The following is a 13,736-nucleotide window of genomic DNA, read 5'->3' on the forward strand; positions in this document are numbered from 1 at the left end:
TTCTGTGGACCCCCAGCTTCAAAAGGGGGGTCCTCTAAGGATTCTGGGACCGATGTGGTCTCCGGGCTTGGGGGAGGTAGCGCATCCTTGAGCCAGGATGGGATATGAGAAGTGATTTTCCACCGCGGGCGGGGCGGGGCGAGGAACGCGGGGAGCAGCGGGCTGGGGTGCCAGCCCGAGGGGGTAGGTTGTCGTTTCCTAAGCTGCTGATATTCCAGTGTCCGTGCATTCGGGCACAGTCTCTACTTTAAATGGAGACACTTCTAACCTAAATAAACGGTGTTCTGGCCAAGCAGTGGTGTCTGGACTTACCGGCCTAGGTGCGAAGTGCCATGAAAGACAAAACCTCTCGTGTAAAGACAAAATCTTGCAAGCGTTTGTCTTTGCACGGCCTAAAACCTCAGCGCATCAGCAGAGGCACAATCACGACCCTCTGGGAGACAGTGGTGTCCATGAAGAGGGCATCTTTTGGGTATCATTTAAGGGAAGACACTGTTGGGGGGACAGAGTTGGGCATAAGAAAGGAGGTGCCCTGGAAATGTCAGGTTCCCTGAAATTGCAGACAGGTTGGGCCCATCTGGGAAATTCTAGCGGCAGGGGAACCTGAGGTGAATGTCTGATGCTGGAGATTTGGGGGTGTCTGGTGGTTTGAGGCCTGAGGATTTGGGGGTGTCCAGGAAATGTCTGAGACCGGCAAGGTTTTGGAGCATCCCAAAGGCTGAAGGCGAGCTGCAGGGCTGGGCCACCTCTTGGAGGACTGAGAGGTGCCGGGATGCACTCCAGGGAGTGGGGGGCAGCATCTGTGCGCAGAGGTTAAGTTCCAGGAGTGTGTGGAGGTTGGGGGGGGGTGCAGGGTGCCAGGGTCAGTGTCAGGAATTCTGGGTGCAGGTCTCATGTCCTGGGAATCTGGAGGGAGTGTTGGGGAATTTTGTGTGCTAGGGCCAGACCGTCCCAGGAGTTCTGGGGCGGGAGGTCTGGGTCCATGCAGCAAGAACAGAGGCGAGCAGATGGGGGTGGGGCGGGAATGAAAGGGTGCAATTCATCAGAGGGATCCTCCTAAAGGCCGAGGGGGCAGCTGTCCACAGCCCCCTCCCCCTCCCATCTGAGCTCAGCTCTGGTTTTTGGCTTGGCTCCCTGTTGCTCCTTCCTCCACATGGTCGCTAATTGTTATTTTTTTTAAACCAATGCCCTCCTGGGGTGAAGGGTAGGAGGCTAGGAAACCCTCCTGTGGCGTAAAGGCCAGCCCGACCCCCTTGAGGTCCCCACTGCTTCCCAGAGTGCCCCTTCCCTCAACCGCGTGGCATGCAGCCCCCCGCGCTTATTGCTGAGGTGGAGTTGTGAGGGGAGGGGGTCCAGGTTGGGGGAGGCATGCAGAGTAGGGGGGATGTGCCCCAGAGGTCATTGGCATAATTTGGACGTATTTACACGAGTTGATGGGAGGGGATGTCCTATGGCTCATGGAGACCTGAGAAGGCTTTATTTGGGGGGCAGGGGGTGGAGAGTTGAGGAGCGTGGGCTTTGGCCCCTCCTCCTCCTCCATCCTGGGGCCCAGGTCGGGGTGAGGGGCCCGGGGGTGTCTGCTGGCGTGGTCGTCTCCGTTGCATATTAGTAATGACTTTTTGATTTTTAAAAAAACCCTTTTCCCCAGCCCCCCACCCCCAGCTCCTTTGACCTTCTTCCCTGTCACCCCCGAGTCCCCCCACGGGGGGGAGGGGAGCGCTAGAGGATGGAGGGCAGGGTTGGGGGAGCGCGGCGGGCGGCCCTGGGAGAGCCAGGGGGAGTGGCAAGGGGCGCGAGGCGCAGAGACACCCCGCTCAGGCCCGCGATGCTGCTCAGGCTGCGGGATTTCTCGTAACCTGGGGGGAGGGGCGGAAACACGGGGAGGAAGCATGGAGCAGGGGTGCAGGGGGAGGGTCCCACAGACAGAGAGACCCCAAGACAGAGGGAGGGAGGCAGGAGAGAAACAGACAGATACCAGACGGAGGAGAGAACCAGGAAAAGCAAGAGACAGAGAGAAGAGAGAGAGAGGGGCCAAGACACGAGCGGACAGAGGGGAAGAGGCAGAGGCGGACGGAGGCGGACCAAGGAGACGGAGAGAGAGAGAAGTGAACAAATCGGACAGTCAGTCGCATCACGGAGGAAGGTTCAGACATGGGGAGGGGGGAGAGACTCCAGGTTAGGAGGCAGGGTGGTGCCCACCGAGCCTCCCCCGCCCATCCCCGCGCGGCCGGCCTCCCTCCCCGCCCCTCCCCGCATAGGCCCCCTCATCTGAGGCAAAAAGGTGGGGGGCAGCAAGGCGGATGGTGGCAGCAGGGGCACCCGCGGGAGCTCGGGTGGGAGGCATGTAGGGCAGCAGCGTGGGGAGGGCTCGGGAGGGAGCTGGCAGGGCTGTAGGGGGTGGGGGGCTAACCTAGATGTAGAGAACGGAGGAGCGGGGGCCGTGAGGGGCTGAAGGGACGGAGCCAGAGCCCGCGGTGCCCCCGGGGGTGGAGAAGAGCTCCCGGGCAGACCCTGAAGGTCCTGGCGGGGCCTCCTTAAGGGGTCAGGGAACCTCCTGATGGGAAGGTTCTCCCAGTGTCTTGACAGCCCCAGGGATCCTGAGATCGAGGAGCATGTGTGTGGTTCCTGGAAACTTAGGGATGTCTTAAGAGTCCTGCCAGCGTCTGGGGCTTTTCTGAGCGGTGCCGAGGGTCTGTCTGGACCACGGTGTCTTGACCACAGGAGAGAGAGCCTGAGGGGTTGGAAACCCACTACCTGGGGGACACCCCTTCCCAGCCATTTCCCGTTGCTAACCTGGGGGGAAGGGGCAGGGGGGGACCGAGGGTCTTGCGAGGTCTCAGGCGGTGACAAGAGCTGGGGACAGAAATACACAGAGTCATGGCGGGGCCGGGGGGTGGTCACGGGGAACCCCCCCAACACAGCTTCACTGTTGGGGGTCGGAGAAACGCCGGATCTCTTCCTCCTCTCTGGTGTTTTCCGGGGAAGGGGAGCAGTGAAATGGGGGGGCGGCCAGAGACATCAAATATGGAAGGAGCGTCCGGGGTGGCTGGGGTTGGGGGGGGAGGAGGGAGAAGAGAAGGAGGGGGGAAGGGAGGAGGGAGAAGGCTGGGGAGGAAGGGGGAACATGTGTCAGGTGTTAGACTCAGGTGGCTGGTGAGGGAAGAGGGAGAAGGGAGAGGTCATGGGGCACCAGGTGGAGGACAACCCAGGAGGAGGGGTCTTGGGAGGAAGGAGAGGAAGGGAAAAGTGAGGGGGGGGGGTCCAGGTTCAGTCAGCCCCATCAGCTCCAGCCATTATTTGAGTTCAATGAATGGATTTTGGCATCAGAGGCAAGAAAAGCAGAGACCTCCCACCCCATCTCCAGCCCTCCCCCCACCACCACATTCCCAAATTCCTCCCCGCTCCCTCTGCCCCTCATTTCCAAGGGGCCCACCCAGACCTGGGATGGGGGGACAAAGGGTGGGAACAGGGCTGGGCTCAAGCAGGGATAGGGGTGAGATGGGGGGGGCTGGTAATGAGATGAAAATGGAAGGTGGTGTGGGGGTGGGTTGCAAAAAGGAGAGGTGGAGGGACAAAAAGCCACACAGTCGCCTCTGTGTGACCTGGGGCAGCCACGGCCCTCCCTGAACTTCTGTGAAACCAGGGAGCTGAGACGAGGCCGCCTCGGGAGGCTCCCCAAGTCCTGCCACAGCACCTCCTTAGCCTGTGGGCAGCGATCTAGGACATCTCTCTCTGTATTTCTAAGGAGGATTCCACAGATGTTTGTTGAGTGAGCAAGTGATGGATCAGATTCCTTCAGGTGGCTCTTCATCACTTTTAAGATCAATCCAGCCTCTCACTGTGGCCAAAAATACCCTCTTGATCCTTCTGAAGACTCTGTCTGGCACCCCTCTCCCTTCAGCTGCTCAGCTCTGGTCACACTTCCCTCCTTGCTGTTCCTTTAAAAAACCATGCTCATCCCACCTCGGGACCTCAGGACCTTTGCACTTGCTGTTCGGCTGCCTGGCTGGCCCCTTTCACCTTTCAGGTTTCCTGTCACCCCAGAAAGCTCTTCCACAGATCCTCTCATCTGAAGTGGCAAGAGTACCTTTTTCCTACTTGTTTATTTTCTACTTCCTCCAATCAGGGGGCATCAAACTTTTCCTGTAAAGGGCCCAGTAGTAAAGTCTTTTTGCCTATGCGGGCCACACAGTCTCTGTCGCAACTACTCTGTTCTACTGTCGTAGCCTAGCAGTGGCTGTTCCAGTATAGCTTTACTTACAGAACTGCTGGCTGACAGAGCTGGCCCCTGGGCTGGAGGGTGCCATCCACGGTCTAGAGTACAAGCCGCGATGGCAGGTTCTTGCTTTGTGCAATGCCAGGCCGCTGGTGCCTGCAACTGTGCCCTCAATAATTAGCTGCTGGATGGGTATATGGATGGACGGAGTGAGGGGTTTGCTGGGGTGGGCGTTAGGTTCCGGCACATGCTGAGTTCTTGGTTTTGTTTGCTGAATGACTCACTAACTACTCTCTCCTCGCTCTGTCCCCTCACCTCCCCAGGGCCAGTCCCCAGCCCTTTCCCTCCTGTTCCCTGACTCTCTCTGCCTCCTTCCTTCCTCTGCATCCCCACAGCCCTGACCCAGGCTCAGGACTCATCCTCTGCCCCTGGACGCTTGTCCCAGTCTCCTCCTCCAGTCCATCCCCAAGGGCCCGGGCCGACCTGCTCTCCCCAGGCCCCTGGCCAGGGGCCCAGCCCGTGAGGCTGGCCTGCTCCGCTGCCTCACGGCTTCCTGGCCTTGCTTGCGCTCGTCACTCGCACACTGACCACCGCTGTCCACTGTGACCCCTTTCTGTCGCTGGCAGTCAGTTATCAGTTCCTCCAGGAAGCCTTTCCTGTCGCTTCCTCCTTCCCCGGAGAAAGGGGTGTGTGTGTTCCTCTTACTGTGTGACCCTGTGCCACCTCCACATCTGCACAGGGCGTCTCAAGTAGTCACTTTCTCTGTCTCTGTCTGCCTCTCCCACCAAACTGAGAGGCCCTGGGGAGGGGAGGGACGATTCTGTTTACAGATGAAGTCCCTGTGGGGGGCACCGAGAGGTGCCTTATGAACTGGCTATTCACGGGTGACTAAAAGGGTGGCTGAGTCGCATCCCATCACGCCCCCCAAAGAGTGTCCTGGGTGTGCACTCTGTTTTCTTGGTTCAATTTTTAGAAAACCAAAAGGGGGCACAGGGAGAGATGTCAATGGGGGTGAGGATGGGGGTGGTCAGTCGTGAGGGGATGGGGGGGAGGTGAGGCACATGGGGGGAGGGTTGGGTTAGTTCTAGGGGGGTCAGTGAGCGGCAGGGCAAGTCCTGGGCAGGTGGGTGTGGGGTCAGTGTCAGAACTGAAGGTTAATTGGATGGAGCTCTTCGTGGTGAGGGGGTGGGGGTTTCGGTCAGTGGGAGCTGCATGTTCTCAGAGGGGTTAGTCAGGAGACGGGGATTCAGAGGGCGGGGGCTACTTACCCCGGGGGGGAGGGGGTTCGTCCACTAGGGGGATATCCAGGCTGCAGCGTTGGCGTTGAGGTCGGGCAAGAAGCTTGGGGGGCCTGGCTTACGCCAGTCTGGGGGGGGCAGTGGGGGAGCACCGGTGGCTGGGGGTGGGGGAAGAGGTCAGAGGGTCGGGGTGGGGGAAATGGAGATGGAATAAAGACAGGTGAAGGGTCAGAGGTGAGGAAACCTGGGGTGGGGGGCTCTGGGAGGGAGGAGGTTTGGGGCCAGGGGATGGGGGAAGGGAAGTCCAGCACCTCCTCCCCCATCCCCCTCTCCCCCCTCCCCTGTGGGAGGCGAGAGAGGGAGGGTCCCAGGAACCCCGTGGAGGGCACCTCACCTTTCCGGATGGAGCCATCAGGGGAAGGAGCGTAGTCAGTGAGGAGGAAGCAGGCTCGGTCCCGGCTGTAGCGGCCCCGGCTCCCGGGGGTGATGGGGCTCTTGTCTTCCGGTGACATGGCAGGCTGGTCAATGGCCGGGCAGTCCTCATGGGCAAGCGCAGCTGCTGCTGGGTCCCCGTTGGGGCGGGGATCTGCGTCCCCAGGGTCCGACAGAGACACAAAGGAAAGAGTGAGGTGTGGAAACTCACGGTGGGGGCAACACTAGCAGGGAGAGGGTGCTGGTGGACTTGGGTGCTGGAAGCAGATGACTGAAGGGCAGGGTGCGGGAGGAGGTGATGGGTGGGCTCAACCGAGAGCAGGGCATGGGGAGCATGGCCGGTGGGTTTGGGGAGTGGGTCACTGGGGAAGGGTTGAGTGTGGGGAAGGACGGCGGGGTAGGGGAGTGTGGTTAGGGGGCCGTGCTGGGTGGAGGTGGGCAGGGGAGGGCGCTGAGTGCTAAGACGTTGTCATGCCAGGTGTCAGGTGCTGGGAAGGGCAGGGCTGGGCAGGGCGTTGAGCGTTTGCAGGGGTGGGTGGAGGGGGACTTGGGGAAGGCACAGGTGGGAAGTTGGGTGAGCTGAGCAGGGCAGGGCTGGGGCAGGGCGTTGAGTTCGTGGGCTACTGGGTTGGCGTAGATGGTTGGTAGGAATGTAGGGGGCTGGGAGGCGCTTTTTTAGGGAGGGGTGCTGGGTGCTGGAAAGGACACAGTGAGGAAGGGTTAGAAGGTGACAGATGAGGGAGGGGGAAGTGGGGGTCCCCCAGGCTCTGACTTGAGCTATTTTTAATTGGTGTGAAACTGGGCCAGCGGCTGAGGGAGCAAGCTGGGGGCCGGGCGGCCCAGCTCCCTTTCTTGACCTACTTAAGACATGGGGGTGGGGCCCACTGGCCTCTCCCTCCTGCCAGACCAGCACCCCAATCACTGCCTCTGAGGTACAGGCTCCCCGGGGAGAGGGACACGCACAGGCGCCATCAACTCTTCTTCCTCCCTGGTTCCATCTCTTCGTCTTGGCAACATCTCTCTGACTCTCTCAGACCCCTCTCTGCAGAGCCGGAGACTGGGCCCTGGGTCCCAGGTCACTGTCCTGTCCTGTGGCCTGTCTCCCCACTGGCCTGTCTCCCCTAGCCACTCTCTGACTCTTAAAGTCCTGTTTTCCCCCTTGGTCTCACTGTTATTCAAACCTGAACTCTCTGCTGCTGAACCCCCCACCCCTCCCTCCGTCTTGGTCCTCTCCCCTTTCTCAGTGACAATCGCTTGGTTTCAGACTCTTTTTTGGGGGGTGTCCTCCAGGAAACTCTAATGCTGCAACCACCTCCTGGCCTCCAGTCTCCAGCTGGCCCATGATTCACGTGGGAGACCCTCTCTCCCTGGTCCCCCTGAAGCTGCAAGTCTGTCTCTGAAAAACTGTCTCTTTCACATGAAATCTCTGACTCTGCCACGGTCTATATCCCTGCCACTTCTCTGGCCTCAGCAATTGCCACCCACTTTTCTCTCCCTGCTCTGTTGCGGACCACCCCGTCTATCCAAACCTCAGCATCTACCTCCTGCCCCCCACCAAACCTCCCACCTCCTCCCATGCAACTCTGCCTGTGCCCCCCCCGTACCCCCGTCATGCCCCCTCCTCACCTGCCCGGTTGATCTCAATTACTTCCTCCTGAGCCAACGGGCAAGGCTCCCCAGGGGCTGGCAGAGGGGGCAGCCCCATGATCCCGAGCCCACCCGCTCCCCCCCTGAGCAGCCCGGGGTGCGTGTGGGGCCCCGGTGGGTAGGCCCCGGCCATAGTCACCCCCATGGAGGGCGGGGTGATGGGTGGCGGGGGGCTGATACCACCACTGCCATGGTGAGGGTGGGGCGGGGGCGGCGGGGGCGGGTCAGGCTTGCAGTAGTTGGGCGAGCCGGGCTGCGGGGGCCGGGGGATGTGTTTATTCTTCTTCTTGGGCAGCTTCTGCTTGGCCATGGCCAGCGAATAGTACATGCCAAAGTTGTTGACAATGACAGGCACGGGCATGGCGATGGTGAGCACCCCGGCCAGGGCACACAGCGCCCCGACCAGCATCCCCGACCACGTCTTGGGGTACATGTCTCCATAGCCCAGGGTGGTCATGGTGACCACGGCCCACCAGAAGCCGATGGGGATGTTCTTGAAGTAGGTGTGGTTGGAGCCCAGAATGTCATCGGGGTCGGCGCCAATGCGCTCGGCGTAGTAGATCATGGTGGCGAAGATGAGCACGCCCAGCGCCAGGAAGATGATGAGCAGCAGGAACTCGTTGGTGCTGGCGCGGAGCGTGTGGCCCAGCACGCGCAGCCCCACGAAGTGGCGCGTGAGCTTGAAGATGCGCAGGATGCGCACGAAGCGCACCACCCGCAGGAAGCCCAGCACGTCCTTGGCGGCCTTGGAGCTGAGGCCTGAGAGGCCAACCTCAAGATAGAAGGGCAGGATGGCCACACAGTCGATGATGTTGAGGCTGCTCTTGAGAAATTCCACCTTGTCCGGGCAGAAGGTGATGCGCATGAGGAACTCAAAGGTGAACCAGATGACGCACACGCCCTCCACGTAAGTCAGGAAGGGCTCCGTCTCCACCTCCACGTTGGTGATGTTCTCCGGTGGGGCCCCGGGGATCGGGGAGGCCTGCGTCACCGTCTTGTTGCTGATGTGGATGAAGCCCTCGTGGGTCTCCAGGCAAAAGGTGGTGATGGAGATGAGGATGAAGAAGAGGGAGGCGAAGGCCACATACTGCGGGGTAGGGCAGGAGAGAAGGCAAAAGGTGACCCGGGCATCTGGTCAACTAGCCGTCTCCACAAGACCTTCCCAGTGGCTCCTTTCCCAGCCCCAAATGCTTCCCTCTGATTCTCTCCCCACTAACGCTGGTAAAAGGGAAGGTAGAGGATCAGAGGCAGCTCTCCCCGAGGCTCCGGAGAGGAGCTGGCCCCAGTGGCCAAAGCACATGCGCAACTTCTGTTCTGGAAACAGCCGTTTCTGGCCCCATGCTCTGCCTCCCAGGCCACCTCCCCTTAATCCTGTTCCCTGCATCCTATCTCTGGGTTCTGCTATGGGACCCAGGTGTGGGAAGGGAGACTTAAGATCACATACCCCATGTCTCAGAGGGTTTGGGGGTGTGCTTGGAGCTGAAGGAAGGGGAGAGGGAGAGGGTGGGTGAGGAGGCAGAATCGCGAGGTGGCTAACAGTAAAATCTTACGTTTGAATCCAGCTTTTCCCCTGCCTAACTCAGGCAAGGAGATTAAGTTTTCAAAACCTCAAGTTTTTACAGGGTTATTGTGAGAATTACGTTAGGTAAGCAGACAAAGGCCCTGGCTGAAAAACAGTGCTTGGAATGCAGTCACGTCTGAGCTTTTATACGGGTACGGGGGCATCAGTTTGGGGGGCAAGGTCAAGGCCTCAGAGAGGAGCCAGGGTTTAAGGGCCTTGGTGCCAATGTCTGAGCCCCAGAAAAGCGAGAAGGCGGGATGAGGCCCTCACCCAGAGGAGACAGGGCAGGAGTGAGAGCACAGAGGGAGGACCCTGACAGGGGAAGGAAGTGGACTGTCAAGTCAGCAAAAAGAGAGGGGGGCAGAGATGAGGAGAGGTGGGGCTTGGCTCTCAAGAAGAAAGAAGGGTCAGGGGCCTAGACCTGGAAGAGAGCACAGAACGTAGGGCCAAAGGAGGAGATGGGGCTTTTCGGAGGCGCAGAGAATTGGGGGTGGGGGCGTGCTTGGCCGTTTCAGGATGCGGGATGACCAGAGTCCTGCCAAACTGTGTTACGGGGCTTGATGAAAGCGGGGAGAAACGGAGGGGGCGGAGTCAAGAACTTGGAGAAGGTGATGGTCAGGCCCCTAGAGACGAGAGTGGGCTCTGTCAGGCACGGAGGGCGAGGGAGTAAGGTTAGTCTTGGGTACGGAAGGGAATCGATGTTGGGGCAAAGAGGGGGCTCTAATCAGACGGGCAGAGGAGGCGGAAGGGCCTGGGGTGCAGAGGAGAGAGGAGGGCCGGGGTCGGGCTGCAGAGAGGACCCTAAGCCTTGGGGCGGGCCCTTTCTGCCCCGCCCCCCTCTCTGTTTCTCCGCAGTGGTTTACGAGGCCAGAGGCCGCGGCAGAGCGCATGCCCGGAGCTCCCCCGCGCCTGCTCCGAGGCGGGCGCGCGGCGCAGGATGCGGCACCGCAGTGGGGGCGGGCCGGCCGGGCCGGGGGGCGGGGCGCGCGGCGGCCAGCACCGCGGACAGTTCCCCCGCCGCAGTGCGCAGCCGCAGCGGCAGGGAGCCGTCTTAACCCTTTCGGGGCTGCTACGGAGCCGGCCTTGCGCAGCCGCAGTGCTGCAGCTTCACAGCGGGAGGCCGTGGGCCCGGAGCTATATTAACTCCTTCCCTCCCAGGACTTAGACGGGAAGGTGGGCTTAGCCGCAGTGCGAGGCTTAGACGCTGGACAGCGTCGGGACTGGTTTAACGCCTAGTCCCGAGGCGGCTCCAAAGCAGTAGGGGTAGGAGGGCATAAAGCCCCTGTAAGAAGGAAAGGAGAGATTACCAGGAAAGGGGGAAAGGGAGTAGGTAGGGCCGGACCCTTCACTTCTCATTGGCCTCAGCTCCCAACTCTACCAAGCTATGTGCCTCGGAGGCTAGAAAGCGACCGGCACGCCATGGACACTCTGAGTGTCCCCCTTAGCTGTCCCGGACCTCTAGCCTCACCTCAGCACCCTTCAATGGGGTCGCAAGGAGGAAGGGCGCCCCAGGCCACGGGGGGAAGGGACCACGTAGAAACCTGACGGGGCATCTAGGGCCACGTCCCTTCTGTACCTCGTCCTTCCCACCTCCCCCCACCCAACCCCAAATCTCGCCAAGTCAGCGCTTCCCGGGGACCAAACTTTCTGCGGAGCCTCCGGGCCCCCCTCCCCGTGGCTCCCTCCCCCAGCATGAATGCGGCACTGCGGCTCCGCGTCCTTCCCAGCTCAGGACGCGGCACGGTGGGGGGAGGGGGCCGAGCTGGTACCTCAGGGTGTTTCAGTCCCCAGGAGCCTCGGAGGGGGTCCCTGGAGTCGCTCTTTCCCTCTTTCTAATTCCCCCCATTTTGAACGGCCCTCCTCTCTTGCAACACGGGGAGGAAGTGAGGAGGAGGAAGAGGTTCCAGGGAGAACTAGGGGGAAGGGTAGCTAGTTAGCCTGGGAAGTTACAAATGTTTGAAGTTATAGAAGTTTTTTTGCGGGGGATGAAGGGAGCTCGGGGAAAACCTGAAATTCAGTGGACATAAGGGTGGCGGGAAGATAAGGCTGGAGGGGGTGTGCTCTCTGGTTCACCTTGGGGGGGGGGGGAGAAGCTGAGCAGCTCCGTCCAGGGCTCTGGACTGAGTGGGGGTGGGAGGGGGAAGTTGGGAAAGGGGGAGCAAGCAGGGCTGGAGGGCGGTGGAAAGATACCGAGGCAGGGTAGGAAGAACTGGGAGCTATTTTGAGAGGGAAGTTTTGGGGCTGATAAGTTGAGGGAGGGAGGTCCCAAGGATTAAGGTTAGGTAAAGTTCTGGAGCAGGAGAAAAAGTCCTTTATCCACTAGGAAAGGGGCTGCGGGCCGGGGGGGCGGTGAGGGGGGGTTGTCCTAGAGAGAGGGAGCGGGAAGGATGGAAGGAAGACGCTGGGAGAACCTATGGGTGAGGAGGAAGCAGTTCTGCAAGCACAGGGCGGCTCTGAAGAGGGCCGGCACAGCAATGGGGGCCCAGGAGGAGCTGAGGGCTGTGAAAGGCTCCCGGGGACGTCTGGAGCTGCATGGGGAAGTCCCTGGGGTGGGAGCCGGCGTGATGAAGGGACTTGAACACAGAGGTCGGGAGGGTCCCAGGAGGAACGACATCCCAAGACTTATTGTTGCAGTGAGGGGGGAGGGGGAAGTGTCCTAGCCAGAGCAAGTGGTTTGGAGGTTCAGAGGGGTCCAGGAGGCTCTGAAATTAGGGTGAGGAGTCTTCTGAGGCTTTGAACGCAGAAGATGCGGGGGGGGGGGGGCATTTCAAAAATAGCCAGGAGACTCAAACTTGGAGGGCGGGGGTCAGGGAGAGGGGCAAAGATAAAAGGAATCAGGGAGCTTTGGGGAGAACTGAGGAACTGCGGGCTGGAGAGGGGGGTGCGGGTCGCGGGGTCTGCAGGGGGCAAGGAAAGGGAGGCAGTTTTCACAGGACTTGAAATACTTTGAGGTTTAGGAAAGGATGTCTTCGGAGGGTCTGGGGCTGGTCCAAGAAACTGAGGGCTGAGGAGGAGGTCTTCAGAGGGTCTGAGGAGTGGCCAAGAGAAGTGAGGAGTTTAGGGAGGTTCCAGTGACTTAGGGTTGGGGAAAGGTCTTCTGAGGGTCTCCGAGGGGCCCAGGAACGGTGGGGGTGAGGTGTCCAGAGGAGACCAGGAGAAAGTTCCTAAGGGTCTAGGGTGACCTACAGAAGCGAGGTGGTGTTCGAAGGGACCTGGGGGACTCTGAAGGTTGGAGAACCATCCTCTGAGGTTCTGAGGATGGCGAGGAGAGAGGGGTGTGTTCCGAGGAGTGCGGGAGACTCAGGGTGGGGGTCCGAGGCTTCTAAGAGGCTGAGAGAGACCAGCAGGGGCTGGGCCCGGCCATGGGATTCTGAGGGCTGGAATGGGGCGCTCCCGAGGGTCTGGGAGTGCGTGGGGAGGGGAGAGGGATGGGGACTCCGACAACGCGCTCACCCTGGCTGCCCGTGACGAGTAGGGGTCCTCGAAGAGCGCCCACACGCGAGGCTGCCAGCGGCGCCACCACGTGCCGCCTGCGCCGCCCGCGCCCCCTGGCGGCCCCCCGGCACCGCCGCCCGCGTCCTGGAAGCAGAGGCGCTTGAGCTCGCCGCCTGCGCCGTCCAGGCCACCGCCGCCTGCGCCCGCCTCGTCGTCCAGGCCCGCATCGTGGGCGCCCCCGGCGTTGGCAGAGTTGGCGGCGCCCGAAGAGTCGGGCGCCTCGAAGGAGTCGAGCGCCTCTTCAGCATCGCGGTGCTGCCGGTAGGTCATCCAGCAGCAGGCCTCCACGTCGGTCTCGTCGATGCCCCAGAAGCCGAGCTCCTCCTCGAAGAGCGGCCCGCACACGTCGGCCGGGCAGTGCAGCTTGCCGGTGCGGTAGTAGTTGAGCACGTAGGCGAAGACGCCCGGGTGCCGATCGAAGAAGAACTCGTCAGTGCCAGGGTCGTAGTCGAAGCGCGCCGCCGCCTCAGGCTCCGTCAGGCCGGCCAGCCGCGTCCCCGGCAGGGTGCGCAGCGTCGAGCGGTACGTCTCATGGCGCACGCCGCCCACGTTGATCACGATCTTGCCGCTGTCGCCACCGCCGCCGCCGTGCCGCCCCATGGCCGCCGCCGGCAGCCCGGGGCATGGCTTGGCGCGCCGGTCCCCGAGCCCGCGGGATGCCTGGGGGCCCGCCGGGGACGCGGCCGGGCCGGGCTGCGCAGGCTGCTGCTGCTGCTGCAGCGGCGGCGCTGGCGGCGGCGGGGAGTCGGGAGGCTGCGGCGACGGTGCCGGCTGCTGCTGTTTGCTTGCCCCCTGGCGCCGGCGGAAGGAGGAGACGCAGACTGAGCTCAACATTGGACAGGGGGGCGGGGCTGGAGGGGGCGGGCCTTTAGGGGCGGGGCCTCAGGGGAGAGATAGACGTGATTGGTGAATAAAATCAATAAATAAGGGGGCGGATCCCAAGTAAGAGATTAACAGAAGTGATTGGCCTGGGGGGTAGTGAGGCGGAGTTGAAGCGGAGAGCAGGGCCGAGATTCTAACCGGGCCAAGCAGAATTGGGCGGGGCAGCAGATAAAACACACCGATTGGATGTTTCCGAGAACAGGGGCGGGACGAGGTGTTGCAGGAGGTGGAACGCGCCTCTAAAATTGGCTGGGTGGGCAGCACA

At 61.5% G+C, this 13,736-nt stretch overlaps 1 protein-coding gene across 3 annotated transcripts; it reads right to left on the reverse strand.

The window, feature by feature from the left end:
• Positions 1 to 1,455: 1,455 nt before the first annotated feature.
• On the reverse strand, positions 1,456 to 13,423 carry KCNC3 (potassium voltage-gated channel subfamily C member 3). Of its 3 annotated transcripts, none has more exons than XM_090261198.1 (5): positions 12,548 to 13,423; positions 7,513 to 8,620; positions 5,849 to 6,040; positions 2,794 to 2,853; positions 1,799 to 1,856 (listed from the first exon to the last, which is right to left on the reverse strand). In XM_090261198.1, exons 1-4 carry the CDS (start codon positions 13,421 to 13,423, stop codon positions 2,837 to 2,839), a joined length of 2,193 nt encoding a protein of 730 aa, XP_090117324.1. In that variant the 3' UTR covers positions 1,799 to 1,856; positions 2,794 to 2,836. The 3 variants fall into 3 exon arrangements, with proteins under 3 accessions (XP_090117322.1, XP_090117324.1, XP_090117323.1); XM_090261197.1 differs by lacking the exon at positions 1,799 to 1,856 and adding an exon at positions 5,485 to 5,612 and having other exon boundaries at positions 2,793 to 2,853; XM_090261196.1 differs by lacking the exon at positions 2,794 to 2,853 and having other exon boundaries at positions 1,456 to 1,856.
• Positions 13,424 to 13,736: the final 313 nt, after the last annotated feature.

Source organism: Furipterus horrens, unplaced genomic scaffold (genome assembly GCF_987537825.1).
Source record: "Furipterus horrens unplaced genomic scaffold, mFurHor1.1.pri manual_scaffold_13, whole genome shotgun sequence".
NCBI classification, from domain to species: Eukaryota; Metazoa; Chordata; class Mammalia; order Chiroptera; family Furipteridae; genus Furipterus; species Furipterus horrens.

Bases quoted from the DNA above. Each gene is read 5' to 3' on its own strand.
- KCNC3 (XM_090261196.1), bottom strand. From the start codon at position 13,423: ATGTTGAGCTCAGTCTGCGTCTCCTCCTTCCGCCGGCGCCAGGGGGCA. The intron at 6,041-7,512 runs GTGAGGAGGGGG...CTGGGGACGCAG, and splicing joins AATTGAGATCAACCGGGCAG to ATCCCCGCCCCAACGGGGAC. The intron at 1,857-5,848 runs GTGAGGTGCCCT...CCCTCCCCCCAG, and splicing joins TGATGGCTCCATCCGGAAAG to GTTACGAGAAATCCCGCAGC.